Source organism: Culex quinquefasciatus, chromosome 2 (genome assembly GCF_015732765.1).
Source record: "Culex quinquefasciatus strain JHB chromosome 2, VPISU_Cqui_1.0_pri_paternal, whole genome shotgun sequence".
In the NCBI taxonomy this organism is placed as follows: Eukaryota; Metazoa; Arthropoda; class Insecta; order Diptera; family Culicidae; genus Culex; species Culex quinquefasciatus.
The window spans coordinates 214,502,734-214,520,375 of record NC_051862.1 but is presented as its reverse complement, the minus strand read 5'-3'; the positions used below and the strand labels follow the sequence as shown (position 1 = coordinate 214,520,375).

Sequence of the window (17,642 nt, the reverse complement as noted above, 5' to 3'; positions counted from 1 at the left end):
TGATGGATCCGGACATCGTTTACATACATTTAAGTGAGATCCGGCTTCAAAAAAATACATAAATATCACTTAAGTGGTTATAGCTCGAGACAGGGTGGCCAGATCTTCAATGTTGTACATTCGTTGGAAAGGTCTTTCAATTACCTAACCAACGATGGGTCGGATGATGGATCCGGACATTGTTTACATACATTTAAATGAGATCCGGCTACAAAAAAAGTACATAAATATCACTTAAGTGGTTATAACTCGAGACAGGTGCAGCGACCTCAAATTTAAATCATTAAATTTGTCCATTTTTCGAACCTCACCACAGTTCTGACCATGCGCGCTTACGCAAGCATAAATAATTTTACCCGTCGACTCGCGTTGCGCGACAAATAATTAAGCTTATGTACAGGTGTGGATCATGAGTCATCCTCACTTGAAAAGCCCTTTATTAAATTTCGCCAATTGTTAGGCAATCAAAAAAATGGTTAAGCTTTCAATTATGAATGTGCGATGTTATTACACAGGGGAAATTGAGGGTGTGGCTTAACCAAATTCATTGGCATGTTTGTTTAATGGAGAATTCGACCTTCTCATTATTGACTTACATTTTTGAGAATATTTGAGGAACATAATTTTGATATTCCAATAACATAATTTAAAGTTTCACGATAATGGTTCGAACCCATGACTTCCGATTTTGAGGTGGACTCACTACACCATACGGAAAGTCATGAAGAATTGCAGAGGTCTGCATAATTTAATTCATGAGGTTCATCGATGCTTCTCATCGAAACGGACCACTTTTAGTAGAACAAAATTTAGTAGAGTTTTCGGGGACTGACTATAAAAACCCCAAAATTCTTGAGGAGGGCAGTTAGTTCCAGAATTAGTTCCAGTCAGTTCCAGCCAGCTCCACTCCAGTCCAGTTCCAGAAGACGCCCCAGACCAGCCGGACCCGCCAGCAGCCACCAGTAGCAGAGGCCCCAGTCCAGCCGGACTTAGCGGTGGAGGCCGCAGTCTGCCCGGACTTAGCCGCCGTGAAGAGTCCACCCGGGACTTAGGAGTTCGGGGGTCTGGCATGGCTCGGCGCAGAGGTCTGGAGGACAAGTCTGGCTTCGACATAGAGAACTGGCTCGACGAAGATCTTAATGCAAAGTGATGTGATCGTGCGCGTAAAAAATTTAAGAGTGTTACCGCAAAAATGTAATCTTAAAAAGTGTAATATACAAATAAGTGAAGTTTACTGATCTGTTTTGACTCTGCAAGTAAATATCACAAAAATCCTGAAAGCCTAAACCGCTCGGGCCGTTCACAGGGTTGCCAGATCTTCAATGTTGTAGATTCGTTGGAAAGGTCTTTCAATTACCTAACCAACGATGGGTCGGATGATGGATCCGGACATTGTTTACATACATTTAAATGAGATCCGGCTACAAAATAAGTACATAAATATCACTTAAGTGGTTATAACTCGAGACAGGGTGGCCAGATCTTCAATGTTGTAGATTCGTTGGAAAGGTCTTTCAATTACCTAACCAACGATGGGTCGGATGATGGATCCAGACATAGTTTACATACATTTAAGTGAGATCCGGCTTCAAAAAAGTACATAAATATCACTGAAGTGGTCAGAACTCGAGACAGGGTTGCCAGATCTTCAATGTTGTAGATTCGTTGGAAAGGTCTTTCAATTATCTAACCAACGATGTGTCGGATGATGGATCCGGACAATGTTTACATACATTTAAATGAGATCCGGCTACAAAAAAGTACATAAATATCACTTAAGTGGTTATAACTCGAGACAGGGTTGCCAGATCTTCAAAGTTGTGGACTCGTTGGAAAGGTCTTTCAATTACCTAAATAACGATGTATAACATGATGATGTTTGGTTCAGTTTACTGCCATTTATTCATCTTCCGAAAATATGCGAAAACACATTTTTATACATAACTTTTGAACTACTTATCGAAACTTCAAACAATTCAATAGCACCGTATGGGACCCTAAACCAAGTCGAATGCGACTGGTTTGGTCAAAATCAGTTCAGCCAGTGCTGAGAAAACTGAGTGACATTATTGGTCACATACACACACACATACACACACACATACCCACACACATACACACACACATACACACAGACATTTGTTCAGTTTTCGATTCTGAGTCGATATGTATACATCAAGGTGGGTTTTCGAGCTTTTAATAAAAAGTTCAATTTTAGAGCAGGATTATAGCCTTACCTCAGTGAGGAAGGCAAAAACTTTTTCCAAAAATGGTTCTTGGACTTGTGTGGCCTATCTCATGTCAACCAGGTTTAGGGTACTTTCTTTATGACCAAAGAAACCTATCAAATTATTGGAAATCAGTACCCGAAAAACAATTATTATCAATTTCGTTCAAATTTCCAGACGATGATATCCAAAATCAAAAAACCTCATTTCAAGACTATTTTATCCTGAGCAGAAAAACAGTGCCTCCAAATTGCCTGTTCCATAACTGTGGGATGTTATTGTGCCTCCCACAATTGTGGAATACCTGAATTTAATTGATATTTTCACAAAAAAGTTATCAGACCATGTTTAAAACATCACTAAGCCTGAGTTTTATTGGTCTCAGAATGTGAAGTATTTTTTTTTGTAAAAAATATGTACTCCTGGAGACAAAAAAAAAGTTTGTTACGATGTACGTAAGGAAATAAGTGTTCCGAATTTGTGGATTTCAAGGGTCAATGTTTTGCCTTCCTCACTGAGGTAAGGCTATAATCCTGCTCTAAAATTGAACTTTTTATTAAAAGCTCGAAAACCCACCTTGATGTATACATATCGACTCAGAATCGAAAACTGAACAAATGTCTGTGTGTATGTGTGTGTGTATGTGTGTGGGTATGTGTGTGTGTATGTGTGTGTGTATGTGACCAATAATGTCACTCAGTTTTCTCAGCACTGGCTGAACCGATTTTGACCAAACCAGTCGCATTCGACTTGGTTTAGGGTCCCATACGGTGCTATTGAATTGTTTGAAGTTTCGATAAGTAGTTCAAAAGTTATGTATAAAAATGTGTTTTCGCATATTTTCGGAAGATGAATAAATGGCAGTAAACTGAACCAAACATCATCATGTTATACATCGTTATTTAGGTAATTGAAAGACCTTTCCAACGAGTCCACAACTTTGAAGATCTGGCAACCCTGTCTCGAGTTATAACCACTTAAGTGATATTTATGTACTTTTTTGTAGCCGGATCTCATTTAAATGTATGTAAACATTGTCCGGATCCATCATCCGACACATCGTTGGTTAGATAATTGAAAGACCTTTCCAACGAATCTACAACATTGAAGATCTGGCAACCCTGTCTCGAGTTCTGACCACTTCAGTGATATTTATGTACTTTTTTGAAGCCGGATCTCACTTAAATGTATGTAAACTATGTCTGGATCCATCATCCGACCCATCGTTGGTTAGGTAATTGAAAGACCTTTCCAACGAATCTACAACATTGAAGATCTGGCCACCCTGTCTCGAGTTATAACCACTTAAGTGATATTTATGTACTTATTTTGTAGCCGGATCTCATTTAAATGTATGTAAACAATGTCCGGATCCATCATCCGACCCATCGTTGGTTAGGTAATTGAAAGACCTTTCCAACGAATCTACAACATTGAAGATCTGGCAACCCTGTGAACGGCCCGAGCGGTTTAGGCTTTCAGGATTTTGTGATATTTACTTGCAGAGTCAAAACAGATCAGTAAACTTCACTTATTTGTATATTACACTTTTTAAGATTACATTTTTGCGGTAACACTCTTAAATTTTTTACGCGCACGATCACATCACTTTGCATTAAGATCTTCGTCGAGCCAGTTCTCTATGTCGAAGCCAGACTTGTCCTCCAGACCTCTGCGCCGAGCCATGCCAGACCCCCGAACTCCTAAGTCCCGGGTGGACTCTTCACGGCGGCTAAGTCCGGGCAGACTGCGGCCTCCACCGCTAAGTCCGGCTGGACTGGGGCCTCTGCTACTGGTGGCTGCTGGCGGGTCCGGCTGGTCTGGGGCGTCTTCTGGAACTGGACTGGAGTGGAGCTGGCTGGAACTGACTGGAACTAATTCTGGAACTAACTGCCCTCCTCAAGAATTTTGGGGTTTTTATAGTCAGTCCCCGAAAACTCTACTAAATTTTGTTCTACTAAAAGTGGTCCGTTTCGATGAGAAGCATCGATGAACCTCATGAATTAAATTATGCAGACCTCTGCAATTCTTCATGACTTTCCGTATGGTGTAGTGAGTCCACCTCAAAATCGGAAGTCATGGGTTCGAACCATTATCGTGAAACTTTAAATTATGTTATTGGAATATCAAAATTATGTTCCTCAAATATTCTCAAAAAATGTAAGTCAATAATGAGAAGGTCGAATTCTCCATTAAACAAACATGCCAATGAATTTGGTTAAGCCACACCCTCAATTTCCCCCTGTGTAATAACATCGCACATTCATAATTGAAAGCTTAACCATTTTTTTGATTGCCTAACAATTGGCGAAATTTAATAAAGGGCTTTTCAAGTGAGGATGACTCATGATCCACACCTGTACATAAGCTTAATTATTTGTCGCGCAACGCGAGTCGACGGGTAAAATTATTTATGTGGTGAGGTTCGAAAAATGGACAAATTTAATGATTTAAATTTGAGGTCGCTGCACCTGTCTCGAGTTATAACCACTTAAGTGATATTTATGTACTTTTTTTGTAGCCGGATCTCATTTAAATGTATGTAAACAATGTCCGGATCCATCATCCGACCCATCGTTGGTTAGGTAATTGAAAGACCTTTCCAACGAATGTACAACATTGAAGATCTGGCCACCCTGTCTCGAGCTATAACCACTTAAGTGATATTTATGTATTTTTTTGAAGCCGGATCTCACTTAAATGTATGTAAACGATGTCCGGATCCATCATCCGACTCATCGTTGATTAGGTAATTGAAAGACCTTTCCAACGAATCTACAACATTGAAGATCTGGCAACCCTGTCTCGAGTTATAACCACTTATGTGATATTTATGTACTTTTTTTGTAGCCGGATCTCATTTAAATGTATGTAAACAATGTCCGGATCCATCATCCGACCCATCCCTGTCTCGAGTTCTGACCACTTATAATGCCACTTATGAGCCCTTGAGTGATATGTGTGTTTTTTTGGATCAATTTTGTGTCCAAACCCATCATATTACATATCACCCATTGTTGGAAAAGAGTGAGGAAGGCACCAACCACATAGGTGGATTAAGTTAGTTTTTTCAATAGTGCTTTAAAAAATAGTTGCGTTGGAAGTTTGTATTTAGAATTTTTTGGTGACTTTGATATTCATAGTTTTTCTTGGTGAAATCTGATTTAAAGCGTGCAAATTTTATTGTTTACGTCAAATGTGTTCTAATTCAAGTAAAGTAAATCTTTCCCAGTTCCTGAGGGGAACACCCTTGAAGAGTATCGGGGCCGGCATTTACAAAGCGGATTCAGTGGCAGTTTCATTCTCAACTTAATGTTAACATGTTAGGGTTAATGATAACATTCCATAGGTCGCCTCCCTAAGGTGTCGTGATAAGGTCCAGTTTGTGACGATACACTACCTTCCCTTTACTAAGCAATCGATTCCAGAAGGGAAAAGATCACCAGTTGTGTTAGTCCGAGCCGGGATTTGAACCCCGATCCACCGCTTACGAGGCGGAAGCGTTACCACTGGGCTACGTGGCTCGGTCCTCGGTGTTCTAATTCAAACGTGTCTCAAATATTTTTATAATTTTGTGATGTAATCATTGAACTTCTGGTTGACAATCATTGATTAATTATTAAAAAATATTATTAATGATGATGTTGATAAATTTACAAAGAATAAGAAAATCGTTACTAGAAGTATCAGCATGTTTTAGGGCACTATTCTTAAAAACATCGAAAGAAAACTTATGTCAATAATGGAAGCCGTCACCATAACTAAGTTATTAGCTTTTTTTAACAAAATATACCTAACTTTGGATTAAATTGAAAAAAAAGTTAGGATTTCACCAAACATTCTTTAAAACTAGTTTTGGATATAAAAATATCGAATTATATTTCATTGTGAACAAAGTACGAAGCACGAATAAAATGTTTTTATATTTTATATAAAATGTGTGCTGCTGGAAATGAGAAGAAGATTGAGATTTTTTTTAATTTTGTCTCAAAACACATACATTTTTAGTAACTAATTTTACTTCTTACAGTGGGCAAACATTCCATATTATTTCCATTTTAAATGCTAGTCATAATTACATATCTTAAAAAAATTCACAAATGCTTAAATTTTGAACAACGAAAATGGAATTGTGGAATTGTGATTTGAAAATGTGGGAATGTTTGGATGACATTTAAAAAACTTAAATGTTTTTGTTTCTTTTATTCGCTGTATTTCAGCAACCAGAGGTCCAATTTTTAATGTCTCCTAGGCAATTTGATTGGAAATTTTATAAACCTTTCGAAAATAGTAGTTTATGTAACAAGTTGCAAAAATAGGATTTTTTCAGCACGAGTCGTACATTTATCCAACGATGTTCACCGAGTTGGATAAATACGAAGAGTGCAGAAAAAATCAAGTTTTGCAACGAGTTCCATACAACATTTTTTGCAATTCCAAAAAACACACACTGATTTTTTGTAAAATTTTCATGTATTTTGTCAATAAATCGTTTAAATCAAAAAAATGTTGAAAAGTGTTGCTATTCGATTCTGTTATTTTTTTTTGTACAGAAAAGTAGGCTATTTCGTCGTTCAAGAATGACAGGAAAAGTAAGTCGTTTCACGACGGAATTGCAAAAAAATATTTTCAGGAATGGATAATCATGGACACCATTTAAAAAAAAAACTAAAAATAACTTCAAAACGATGCATTTTATAAAAAAATATCAAGATTTTTTGGCTTTAACTTTGTTTCGTTTTTCAAATAATCATAGATCGGTGGTTGTTTTTTTCTCCATACTTCTCTATGACTCAAAAGTATTGGTTTACCCCCTTAACATATAAAAAAATGAAAAATACGGATATTTGGAAATTGATTTTTTTGGAAAAAATGTTAACTTAAATATTGGCATTTTTTTCCCGTGTACCTTTTTTTAATAGTCCTCATCAATACATAAAACTTTGCCCAAGACATCGATCATTCATCAGAAAATTCCTTCAAATGTCACAGTTTTTCGAACATTCACGTACCATTTTTTCTGGACAGTTTTTAAAATTGTATGGAGCTTTGTATGGGTTGAACCAAATATACATAAAATCCTTTTCCGGTTTTGGAGAAGAATTGCTCAACTACAATTTTGCCGAAGATGCACAAATCGATCAAACTGAACTGTTCACTTACCTTCATAATCTTGATCTACTGGGAATGTTCGATTCTTAAGCCGGGGATCTATGGGTGCCTCATCGTCGTTGACTGTGCCCTGATCCATTTTCCAAGGCCTGAAACAGAAGGAGAAAAAGATAATTACTTTCAAGTTCGTAAACGATTGTTGCACGTGCCTTTATATCCTTTTCACTGGCGGTGTTTAAATCTGATAAAAAAAATGATCACTTAACGAGCCATTACTTCCACCTATTAAACTTTGATTAAGGAAGGCTCCTCTTCGTAGCTACTGACCTACATTAAACCCCCTTTCTAGGGAAATGCAACCCGTCTTCGGAAGACACTCCGTGTAAGCCCAACCAACCCAGAAATGAGCCAGCTTTAAGCGGAACTCGAACGACCGTGCTCGAACCAAAGTCAGGCCAAGTACACATTTACCCTGCTACTGAATAATAGTTGCGGAGCAGAATGCCACTATTAATTGCGGACGTCCCCGCCTTTATGGCGATACTCCTACGCCCTTCCAGGCGCAGTGTGGTGCATCATCCACGACAACCCCCAACCCCCAAAACCCCCCGCGTGATAAAGTTATCATTTTATCATAATGACTGTCATTGTTTCAGGCCACCTTCTACTACTACGTGGAGGAAATTGGGATTGGGAGATCCATTAGAGGTGGTGTGTTGCGCAAGTGGCGATAATAGTTCCCATTCTGCGTTTTCCCTCCGTGCTTCTTTTTTTCCCAAGCTCCTCAACTAGATGTGGAAAATGCATTCGCGAATCGAACCTGGTGCAGATCGTCGCCGAGTTAGAGATTTTCCGTGTGACATTTTCTATAACCTTCCCCCCCAGGGAGGGTTCCGCAGCCGGATCGCGCTGGGAAATCAGCAATAACTAACAATATTCGCAGTGGCGTAGTGACTAAAATTTGCCCGCTAAATTCTATCGCTTAATCTTGCGATTTGACTAGCGTGGTGACAGTGCAGGGTCCGTCCGTCCTCCAAACCAGGAAGAGTGGAACTCAATTTATGAGATATTTGCAATGCAAATATTTTGCGCGAGATTCCGGGAGGGGACATTTCCACGTGCAAAAGTTTTAAGTCTACGAAAACGGGAAATGGTCCATCTTTGCATCTTTGTGGAGGGGAATGAATATAATTGCTTTGTTGTTTTCTAAAGACTGGCTGGCGATTTGCATAGATTTATCTTCGTCTTTGTCGATGTAATTCGAATCAAGTGGTGGAAATTGATGAGGTCAATTTGAGGAGACGGGTTTGAAACTTGAATTTTATTCGCAACGATTTTCGAAACCTTACTAATTTTTCGAAAAATCGAAATATAGGTCGCAATTTTTTTTTCGATCGGTGAAACAATCAATATGAAGCTTTTTTGAAATGTTAGTCTTGATTTAAAAAAAAAAAATGTTTTCGAAAAGATTGGAAAATTTTACGAATTTTTCATATTTTAACATTGAAAATCGGACCATTAGTTGCTGAGATAACATGAAAACGGTGTACTTTATTACAACTTCACTAAAGTACTTTTTAATTTAAAGTTCAGTTTTAGAAGTTAAAAAATGTTTGCGACCAATATTTTGAAATAATCAGTTTTGATTCAAAAATTCATAACCCGGTCAATTTTTTTTTGCTTTTTTTTTGTTGTAGGTATGAATATGGACTACACTGAAAAAAAATGATACACGGTAAAATTTTTTTTGGTGATTTTAATTTCACTTTATGTCACTAAAACTTGATTTGCAAAAAACACTATTTTTTTATATGTTTTAGAGGACATCAAATGCCAACTTTTCAGAAATTTCCAGAATGGGCAAAAAATCTTTGACTGAGTTATGATTTTTTGAATCAATACAGATTTTTTTTTTTTTTAAAATCGAAATATTGGTCGCAAAAATTTTTCAACTTCATTTTTCGATGTAAAATTGAATTTGCAATCAAAAAGTACTTTAGTGAATTTTTGATAAAGTGCACCGTTTTCAAGTTATAGCCGTTTTCAGGTAACTTTTTTGAAAATAGTCGCAGTTTTTTTATTTTTTAGAATTAGTGCCCATGTTTGGGGCAAAAAAGGAAAAAATTGAAATAACGAGCCATGGTTTCAACATTTTAATGAAAAAAGTGTTTTAAAATGCATTATACACCTGTCCAGTTGTTTGATTGGTTTCCAAAATATCTAAGTATTGACGAAAATTTTATTTTTCGCGAAAAATATTTTTTTTTGCTGTGCTGTACATTGGAATTTCGTAAAAATTCAAAACATTTTCAAACATGCCCAAACATGCTAAATATGATTATCAATGCAGAACAATGCATTTTAGATTGTTTTCCGTTGATTAGACTTCTATTTTCATGAAAGTTTTGAAGTTTTTGGGATTTTTTTGCCCCCTGATTTTTCAGACCAATTTTCAAGGAGGGGGGGGGGGGGTGTCAAAAACTTTGATAAATATTTGCAACGGCCTGAATTAAAAAAAAAAACAGGAAAAAAAATAAAATTAAACAGGTAGCTTCAATTTTAACAGATTCTACATTTTCAGTAAAGTTTGTAAATCCGTTGACACGAAATTATTAAAAAAATGTTTTATTTTTATTTTTTAACATATTTCAAAGTTTTATAAAATCATGAAAACTAAGGCTTTCACCAATATTTGATGTTGTTGAAAATCGTGGGATTATAAAAAACGACGATTTAACTTGTTACATTTGACTTTGTCAAAATTTTGAAAAAATCATATATTTTTTGGGGTCGAAGTTACTGCAACTTAAAAACGAATGAATCCATCTGATGGTAAAAAATGTGAAACAACAAGCAAAAAATGAAATATTACCTAGAAAAAAAGAAAGGAAAATTAGAAATGACTGGATTTCAGCTAAAAACTACAAAAAACATACAAAATAAATGAATATTAAAATATCAAACATTAATGAAGAAAACTCAAAACAAGAGGAGTGAAGTTTTTGGTACGCCAAAAAATGACCTGAACAAGAAAAATATAATTACGAAAAAAGGGCAACAGACGCCCAAATGCAAGCATAAGCATCTGGTTGAATGAATAAAACATTATTCCTATGAGATAACAAATTTCACGACATTAATTAGCCGCAAGGTCAAGTGAAAGGCTTCTAGACTAACGTGTTACTTAATTATCAGAATTAGTTCATCTGAGGCATGTACTTGTGTTAATCGCACAATTTAGAACAAATTGTCTTAAATTGTGCGTGATGTGCTTAATCATCTTATGTAAGCAACACTCCCCTGCTTCTTCTATTCAAATGTAGTGCGATGTTGTTTGCCCTGTCACGTGTGTGATTATCAAATCGAGCAAAAGATCTTTACTAATCGTTATAATTACATACTTTACTGAGTTTTCGTCCTCCATTGCTGACGCGTCGTCGTCGACACTTGAGACTTCCAGGCCAAGCCCAGATCTGATTAGGAAATCCACTTGAACGAATTCCCGTCCGTCCGTCGTTTCGACCACCCCGCTCAACGTCACCACGGGTTTCAGTCGTTAATCACTCCATGATGGTCCGAGCCGGCGATAGTGACGGTTGATAGGGCCGGATGCTGTGAGTGTTTTCTGTTTGTCGATGTTTTGTTTGTGGCTCTCCGGCAGCGACTAAACAAACATCTCGCCACCAGCAGCCGGTGGTAATTATAGCGCGCGCGGACGGTAGCGCGATTGTCTCTGTGTCGAGGTTCCGAGAAAATTTTTGCGGCACTTTAAACCAGGAGGGAGTTGCGGAAAATTAGCCACGTGTCACAGCTCGCTTATCAAAACTGTTAATGCAATTTTAGAGGTTCCGGGCAATCGCGAGAGAGATTCTATCGAGCGTAATTAGCAGTTATTCTTCCTGTCATAACAAGGCTGCTGCTGTTGGTTGAGATTAGTTTGATATGGCAGAGCTGTACTGCACTTGACCGGAGTCGATTGTTAGTAAATTTTAATCATGGCCACTGATAATGGGGCAGTTGTTTACAAACAGTTAATGTGAAATTCACGAAATGACGCCTAAAATTAACTTTGCCACTTTCGCGATTCATCTGCTTTTCAGAAGATTAGACGTTCTAACGTCCAGCTAAACAGAAGGTCATATGTTCAGAAGTTCTGCTTGTTTAACTATTTAAATGTTCAGTTGCTCAGAATATGTTAAGAAATTCAGCAATTCAGAAGAAAAAAAGTTCGGAAATTTAACTAAACTGAAGTTCACTGATTTTATTTCTATTTTGAAGTTCAGATGTACAGAAGTTCAGCTCTCCTAAAGATCACACGTTCATGTTTAGAAGTGCAGATGTTCAGCTATTTCGAAGATCAGATGTTTGGAAATTTATATCTTCAGAAGTTTAACTATTTTAAAGTGCAGTTGTAGGTAAGTTCAACATTCAGCTGTTCAGCTATTCAGATGTTCAGATGTTCAAAGAGTTTTGCTACTTAGAGCCATAGTAAAACATGTCTGGGAATGGCGACAGATTTGATGGCATAGGTATAAAATATGTTGTTTTACATCTTTTACATACTGGTGAAATGTTTATCAGTTTCTGTTGAATTTCAGAATTTTACAAAAAGAGGCAATGTTCAAACATACAAATTTTCAACCTTTCAAAACTCTACTTTTTTACTGTGAGGTTAAACTTATAAGTGACATTTCGCCAAAACTCGTTTTCCGAATTGACATTTCACTGAAGACCGTTTCATCAAATGACACGTTTTGCCGAAGGTCTTTTCACCGAATGGACATTTCGCCACATGAGCAGTTCTCTCAGATTTCGGTCATTCAATTTTTTTGTATTTTTTAATCCGACTGAAACCCACCTTTGGTAAGCCCAAAGAAGCCATTTTGCATCATTAGTTTGTCCATACAAATTTGGCTGCTGTCCATACAAAAATGATGCATGAAAATTAAAAAATCTGTATCCTTTGAAGGATTTTTTTGATCAAATTGGTAGGTATAGATATGGACTACACTGGAAAAAAAGATACACGGTAAAAAATGGTGATTTTTTATTTAACTTTTTGTCACTAAAACTTGACTTTCAAAAAAAAATACAATTTTTAATTTTTTTATTTTTTTATTGGTTTTGAGGACATAAAATGCCAACTTTTCAAAAATTTCCAGGTTGTGCAAAAAATCTTTGACCGAGTTATGATTTTTTTAATCAGTACTGATTTTTTCAGATTTTTTCAAAAAATAGAAATATCGGTCGCAAAAAAATTTCAACTTCATTTTTCAATGTAAAATCGAATTTGCAATAAAAAAGTACTCTAGTGAAATTTTGATAAAGTGCACCGTTTTCAAGTTGAAGCAATTTTTAAATAACTTTTTTGAAAACAGTCGCAGTTTTTGATTATTTTAAATTAGTGAACATGTTTGCCCACCTTTGAAAAAAAATATTTTTGAAAAGCTGAGAAAATTCTCTATATTTTGCGATTTCGAACTTTGTTAATACGACCCTTAGTTGCTGAGATATTGCCATGCAAATTGATGTTTTCTAAGTCTCACTCAAACAACCCACCGTTTTCTAATGTCGATATATCAGCAAGTAATGGTCCGATTTACAATGTTGAAATATGAAACATTCGTGAAATTTTCCGATCTTTTCGAAAAAAATAATTTCAATTTTTTAAACCAAGACTAAGATTTTAAAAGGGCGTAATATTGAATATTTAGCCCTTTTGAAATGTTAGTCTTGATTAAAAAAAATTGTTTTCGAAAAGATTGGAAAATTTCACGAATGTTTCATATTTTAAAAATTAAAAATAAGGTTTTTTTGCACATCAAGTTCAAAAAATCACCAAAATTTTTTTAACCTTGTATCCTTTTTTCAGTGTAGTCTATATCCATCCCTACAACTTTGCCGAAGACACCAAATCGATCAAAAAATTCCTTCAAAAGATACAGATTTTTGAAATTTCATACATCATTTTTGTATGGACAGCTGCCAAATTTGTATGTAAAGTTATATGGACAAACTGATGATGCAAAATGGCTTCTTTGAGCATACCGAAGGCACCAAAAAAGTTTCATTCGGATTAAAAAAATACAAAAATTAAAATTCCAAAAAAGACCGATTTCGTAGAGAATTGCTCTTTACAGTTCTTACAGCAAAAAGAAGAAACTTTTTCATAAAAATCTCTTGTGAGTTCTGGTTTTTTTTAAAAAAGAAAATCCAAAAATGAATTCTAAGTTTTTCTCATGATTTTAAAGCAAGGTAAAGTTTAAATATCATGCTGCCAAAACGTCTATCAGCGAAACGTTCTATTCGGCGATATGACCTTCAGCGAAATGTTTATTCGGTGAAACGACTTTCGGCGAAATGTACCAGCTCGATGAGATGCGTTCAGCACTACAGAAATTTATGTAATTCAGAACTTCTGCTATCTGATCAGACAGGCAGCGTTTTTTCAGTTGAACAGTTCTTCAGATCGCAACTAGTTTTTCTGCAATTCAATTATTTCAGTTATCACTTTTCACTTTTTATTTCAATAAATCGCTCATTTCCATCAGCACAATTGACCATTCGCGGACATTTTGTCACGTGTCCTCAAAGTCCATTCAATACCGGCACCACTTTGTGTTAGTAATTTCCATAGTTGCTCAATTTAAGCCTGTGACCATGCAAAGTACGCAAGAACAAAAAAAAAAAAAAACTCAAGCACATGTCAACTAAATTACAGCTTATCGACCTGTTGGTTTGCATCACTCCAAATTGTCGTCACTTTTTTTCCAGTTCCCGTTCTTCACAACACAATTGCATCCATTTTTTATATTTTGTCAACAACTGCCCATTTGTGTGGTAGTGGTGATGATGGCCGCCGTGATTAGAGGGACGCACCGCCCGTCATTTGTGGTTCAATGGGCAATTCTGGCCGCGCACAGCCATCAACTCCGCACAAAACAGTCTGATTTACATAGGAAGCGCGACTGTTAGCGGGATTGGAAGGTTGATTTGCCGATTTTTTTGCATAACCAGACCAGATTGTCATAACGAAACATGATGAGTTCTGCTGGAGGTTTCGAGTGGGCAAAAATACACTTCTTTTTTTATAGGTTTTAGATGAATTCGACTGGCAAGGACAGCAGCGCCAAACCACGCATCTTCCGACGAAACGTTTAACGACTTTTGAATTTAACGAAATTGAAAAATTATACACACATTGATTTTATGACTCTTTTATCGCACCGGTACACATGTAGGTTGAGTTAGGATAGCTTCTTCTAAATTAGTCCCAAGTCACGACCTTCGCCAGCTTCGATCGGCAATTTTCATTAAGCCACTCAAAATTTTTGATGAAGAAGATCGATTCCAATTTCACGTCGCGCGATAACCTCCAACGGACTCGGGGGTGAACCTTAAAACCGCCTGTCTAAACAACACGCGCAACTTGTCGGCTCGGAATCGCCGTTGTAACTGACCATGGTTGTCGGAGAAGCCAAACCAACGCACTGTACTGCAAACAATGAATGCCGATAGTAACCGGCTGACTGTAACTCTCTCAAAGCGGAGCTACGGGCAGCATTGACTCGCATCTCCCCAGTGTCAGACAGATGATGGCTTTATGATGATCTGGGCACGTAATCTACATGCGAGCCGACCTTTGACTGCAGTTATTGCAGTTGGAGCTTGGCATTGCATGGGCATCACTGCGGCGACTTTTGCTGCAGTCTCGAGGACGGAACTATTGCACGCACGCATCGTGGGCAGAGTTGGGAAACGATCTTCACTGAAAATGATATGGCATTCCCAACTCTGACGTTGCACGGTCACTTAGTTAGATTAGCAGCTGATTGTACGGATTTCACTCGCTCACCTGTATCGTGCAATTAATGAGGCGTGGATAATTCCGGTTATCCAATTAAACCGCCGTGGCGTGGCACTCACAATGCACAATTCCGGCTAGCCGGTTTAACAACCTCTCATCAGAGGTGGAGAAACGCTTAAAGGGATGATCCCGACATTAAAATGCTAAAATAGCTTCAGAGAGCAGTGAAAACTTCATTAAAGTGCATTTTGTCACTTGTGGGGAAGACAAATGGGTTAGGAATTTATGCAAAAATACATTTCTCACCTAGTCGTAGGTATTTGAGCCCAACCTGATTTGCAAGTCAGTTTGAATGACCAAGTGGGGCGTGTGCGCTCGCGTAGGTGTTTTCGCTGGTGATGTGGGTCAGCTGATACAGTCCAGACAGACGTTAACGTTGCTGTGAGCACGTTTTTGCGAAATGGGAGATCTTTTTGAAATGTGGAGGAAAAATTTTAATTAGACGAATTTTTTTTTCAGTAATCAACTTTTAAAAACAGCCGTCACATCTTTTGATGATCTGCTATCACTGCCTCAAGTTATAAGCACCTTTGTGAAATTCATCAAATTCAAATTGAAAGACTAATTCTTTTCAATTACGATAATAATAAATTCCAAAACCAGCATTTTATTAATAATTTATAGAGCAATAGTTGAAAAGACCATAAAAGCATTATAACAGATGCAACTTTTTTTGTGACCTCCAAGCCAACACTTAACAAAACAGTTGAAACAGAAACAGTTTACAAAAATTTGAGGTCCAATCTTCAATGTTTCTTAGACGAAATTTTAGGAAATTTTAAGAGTTTTTTTTTCCAAAACATATATGTACTATCAAAAGTTGTCACTCATGGGGTCAATCGGAAAAGTGCAAATTTGTAGTTAGAATCAAACTTTATGTGGTTATACTTCACAATAAAAAATGTTTAAACTTGAAAATTTTTAAAGAAACATTCGTGAAATTTTCCAATCTTTTCTAAAAAAATATTTGGAAAATTCCAAATCCAGGTTTTATTTTAAAATTTTGATTTAAATTTCTTGTAATAGGTCAGATACTTGGAAACAATTTTTATGTCTTGCATTTTAGTTTTCAAAATATTGAAAAAATCGGAAATTTTAACGATTGTTTCATTTTTTAACGTTGAAAATCGGACTACCATTTGCAATATTTCAGCAACATTAGGAAAGGGTTCTTTGGGCGAGACTTAGAAAACATCAATTTTCCTGTTTATTTTTCTTTAAGCCAATGTATCTCAGCAATCAGAGGTCCAATCTTCAAGGTCTCTTAGATAATTTTGCTATAAAAGTTCACAACAAATATCATCAGAAATGTTCACTCGTGGTCACTGTTTTTAATAATCGAAAAACTGCAAATATTTGGCTGAAATCAAACATTCGGTAACTATATCTTGAAAAAGGGACGCTTAATAAAGAATTCGTAATGTAGCCGGGACCGTGCTGTAGGGGTAAGCGTGGTTGCCTCTCATCCAGTCGGCCTGGGTTTGATCCCAGAAGGTCCCGGTGGCAAATTTTGAGACGAGATTTGTCTGACCACGCCTTCCGTCGGACGGGAAGTAAATGTTGGCCCCGGACTAACCTAAAAGGTTAGGACGTTAGCTCAGTCTAGGTGTAGGAGTAGGGTGCCCAGAATATGGGACTTTTTTTCAAAACCTCGCTCCACAAGCTAAATATTGTTCCTTGACCTATTTTAGGACTCTGGGCAAAATATGAGCAAAATCGGTCATCGTTTACCCATTGATACTCGGTGGTGAAGTTTGTATGGGAAAAACCGAAAAAATGTATGGAAAACCCAAGTTTCTTATGGTTTGCACGGTGCACGGTGCGCTACTTGCATCCAAATATTCCCAAAAGTGAAATTCTTATTGAAAATTTAATGCTCTACAACTTTGTAGAACATACCAAAACTGTAAAACTCGATCCTGAAAAGTTATTAGCGATTTAAAAAAGTCATTTTTGTATGAAAAACATTTTTTTCACCAACTTTAGGCTCGGGTATCAATGGGTTAATCTCATCCAATTTCGCTCAAAATTTACACAGATGCTTAAAATAACCCAAAAAACCGTTTTCCGCTTGTGGAGCAGGGGGTCATTTTTTCTGGGCACCCTAGTGTAGGAGTCGTCTCTCTGGGTCCTGCCTCGGTGGAGTCGCTGGTAGGCAGTTGGACTAACAATCCAAAGGTCTTCAGTTCGAATCCTGGGGTGGATGGAAGCTTAGGTGTAAAAAGAGGTTTGCAATTGCCTCAACAATCAAGCCTTCGGACACCTAGTTTCGAGTAGGAATCTCGTAATCGAGAACGCCAAGACAATGCTGTAGAGCGATATTTTGCGATAGAAAATTCAATTTGACATTAAAATTTTATTGCATTTTTTTCAATTTTTTTTTTTCAGAAATGCATAACTCGGCCTATTGCTCAAAATTTGCGGATTTTTGATCC

The 17,642-nt window shown here is 37.0% G+C and overlaps 1 protein-coding gene across 15 annotated transcripts in view; it reads right to left on the bottom strand.

Moving 5' to 3' along the window:
* LOC6038009 (electroneutral sodium bicarbonate exchanger 1) overlaps positions 1-17,642 on the bottom strand; it is an 89,458-nt gene that overhangs the window by 36,609 nt on the left and 35,207 nt on the right. For 12 of the 15 annotated variants that reach the window (XM_038257146.1, XM_038257148.1, XM_038257153.1 and 9 more), the window contains one exon: positions 7,392-7,489. In XM_038257146.1, coding sequence (XP_038113074.1) covers positions 7,392-7,479 — 88 coding nt within the window. In that variant the 5' untranslated portion in view covers positions 7,480-7,489. Of the gene's footprint in view, positions 1-7,391; positions 7,490-7,667; positions 7,805-10,741; positions 11,240-11,982; positions 11,990-17,642 lie in introns of those variants that run through there. The other 3 variants (XM_038257149.1, XM_038257145.1, XM_038257150.1) reach the window with 3 other exon arrangements.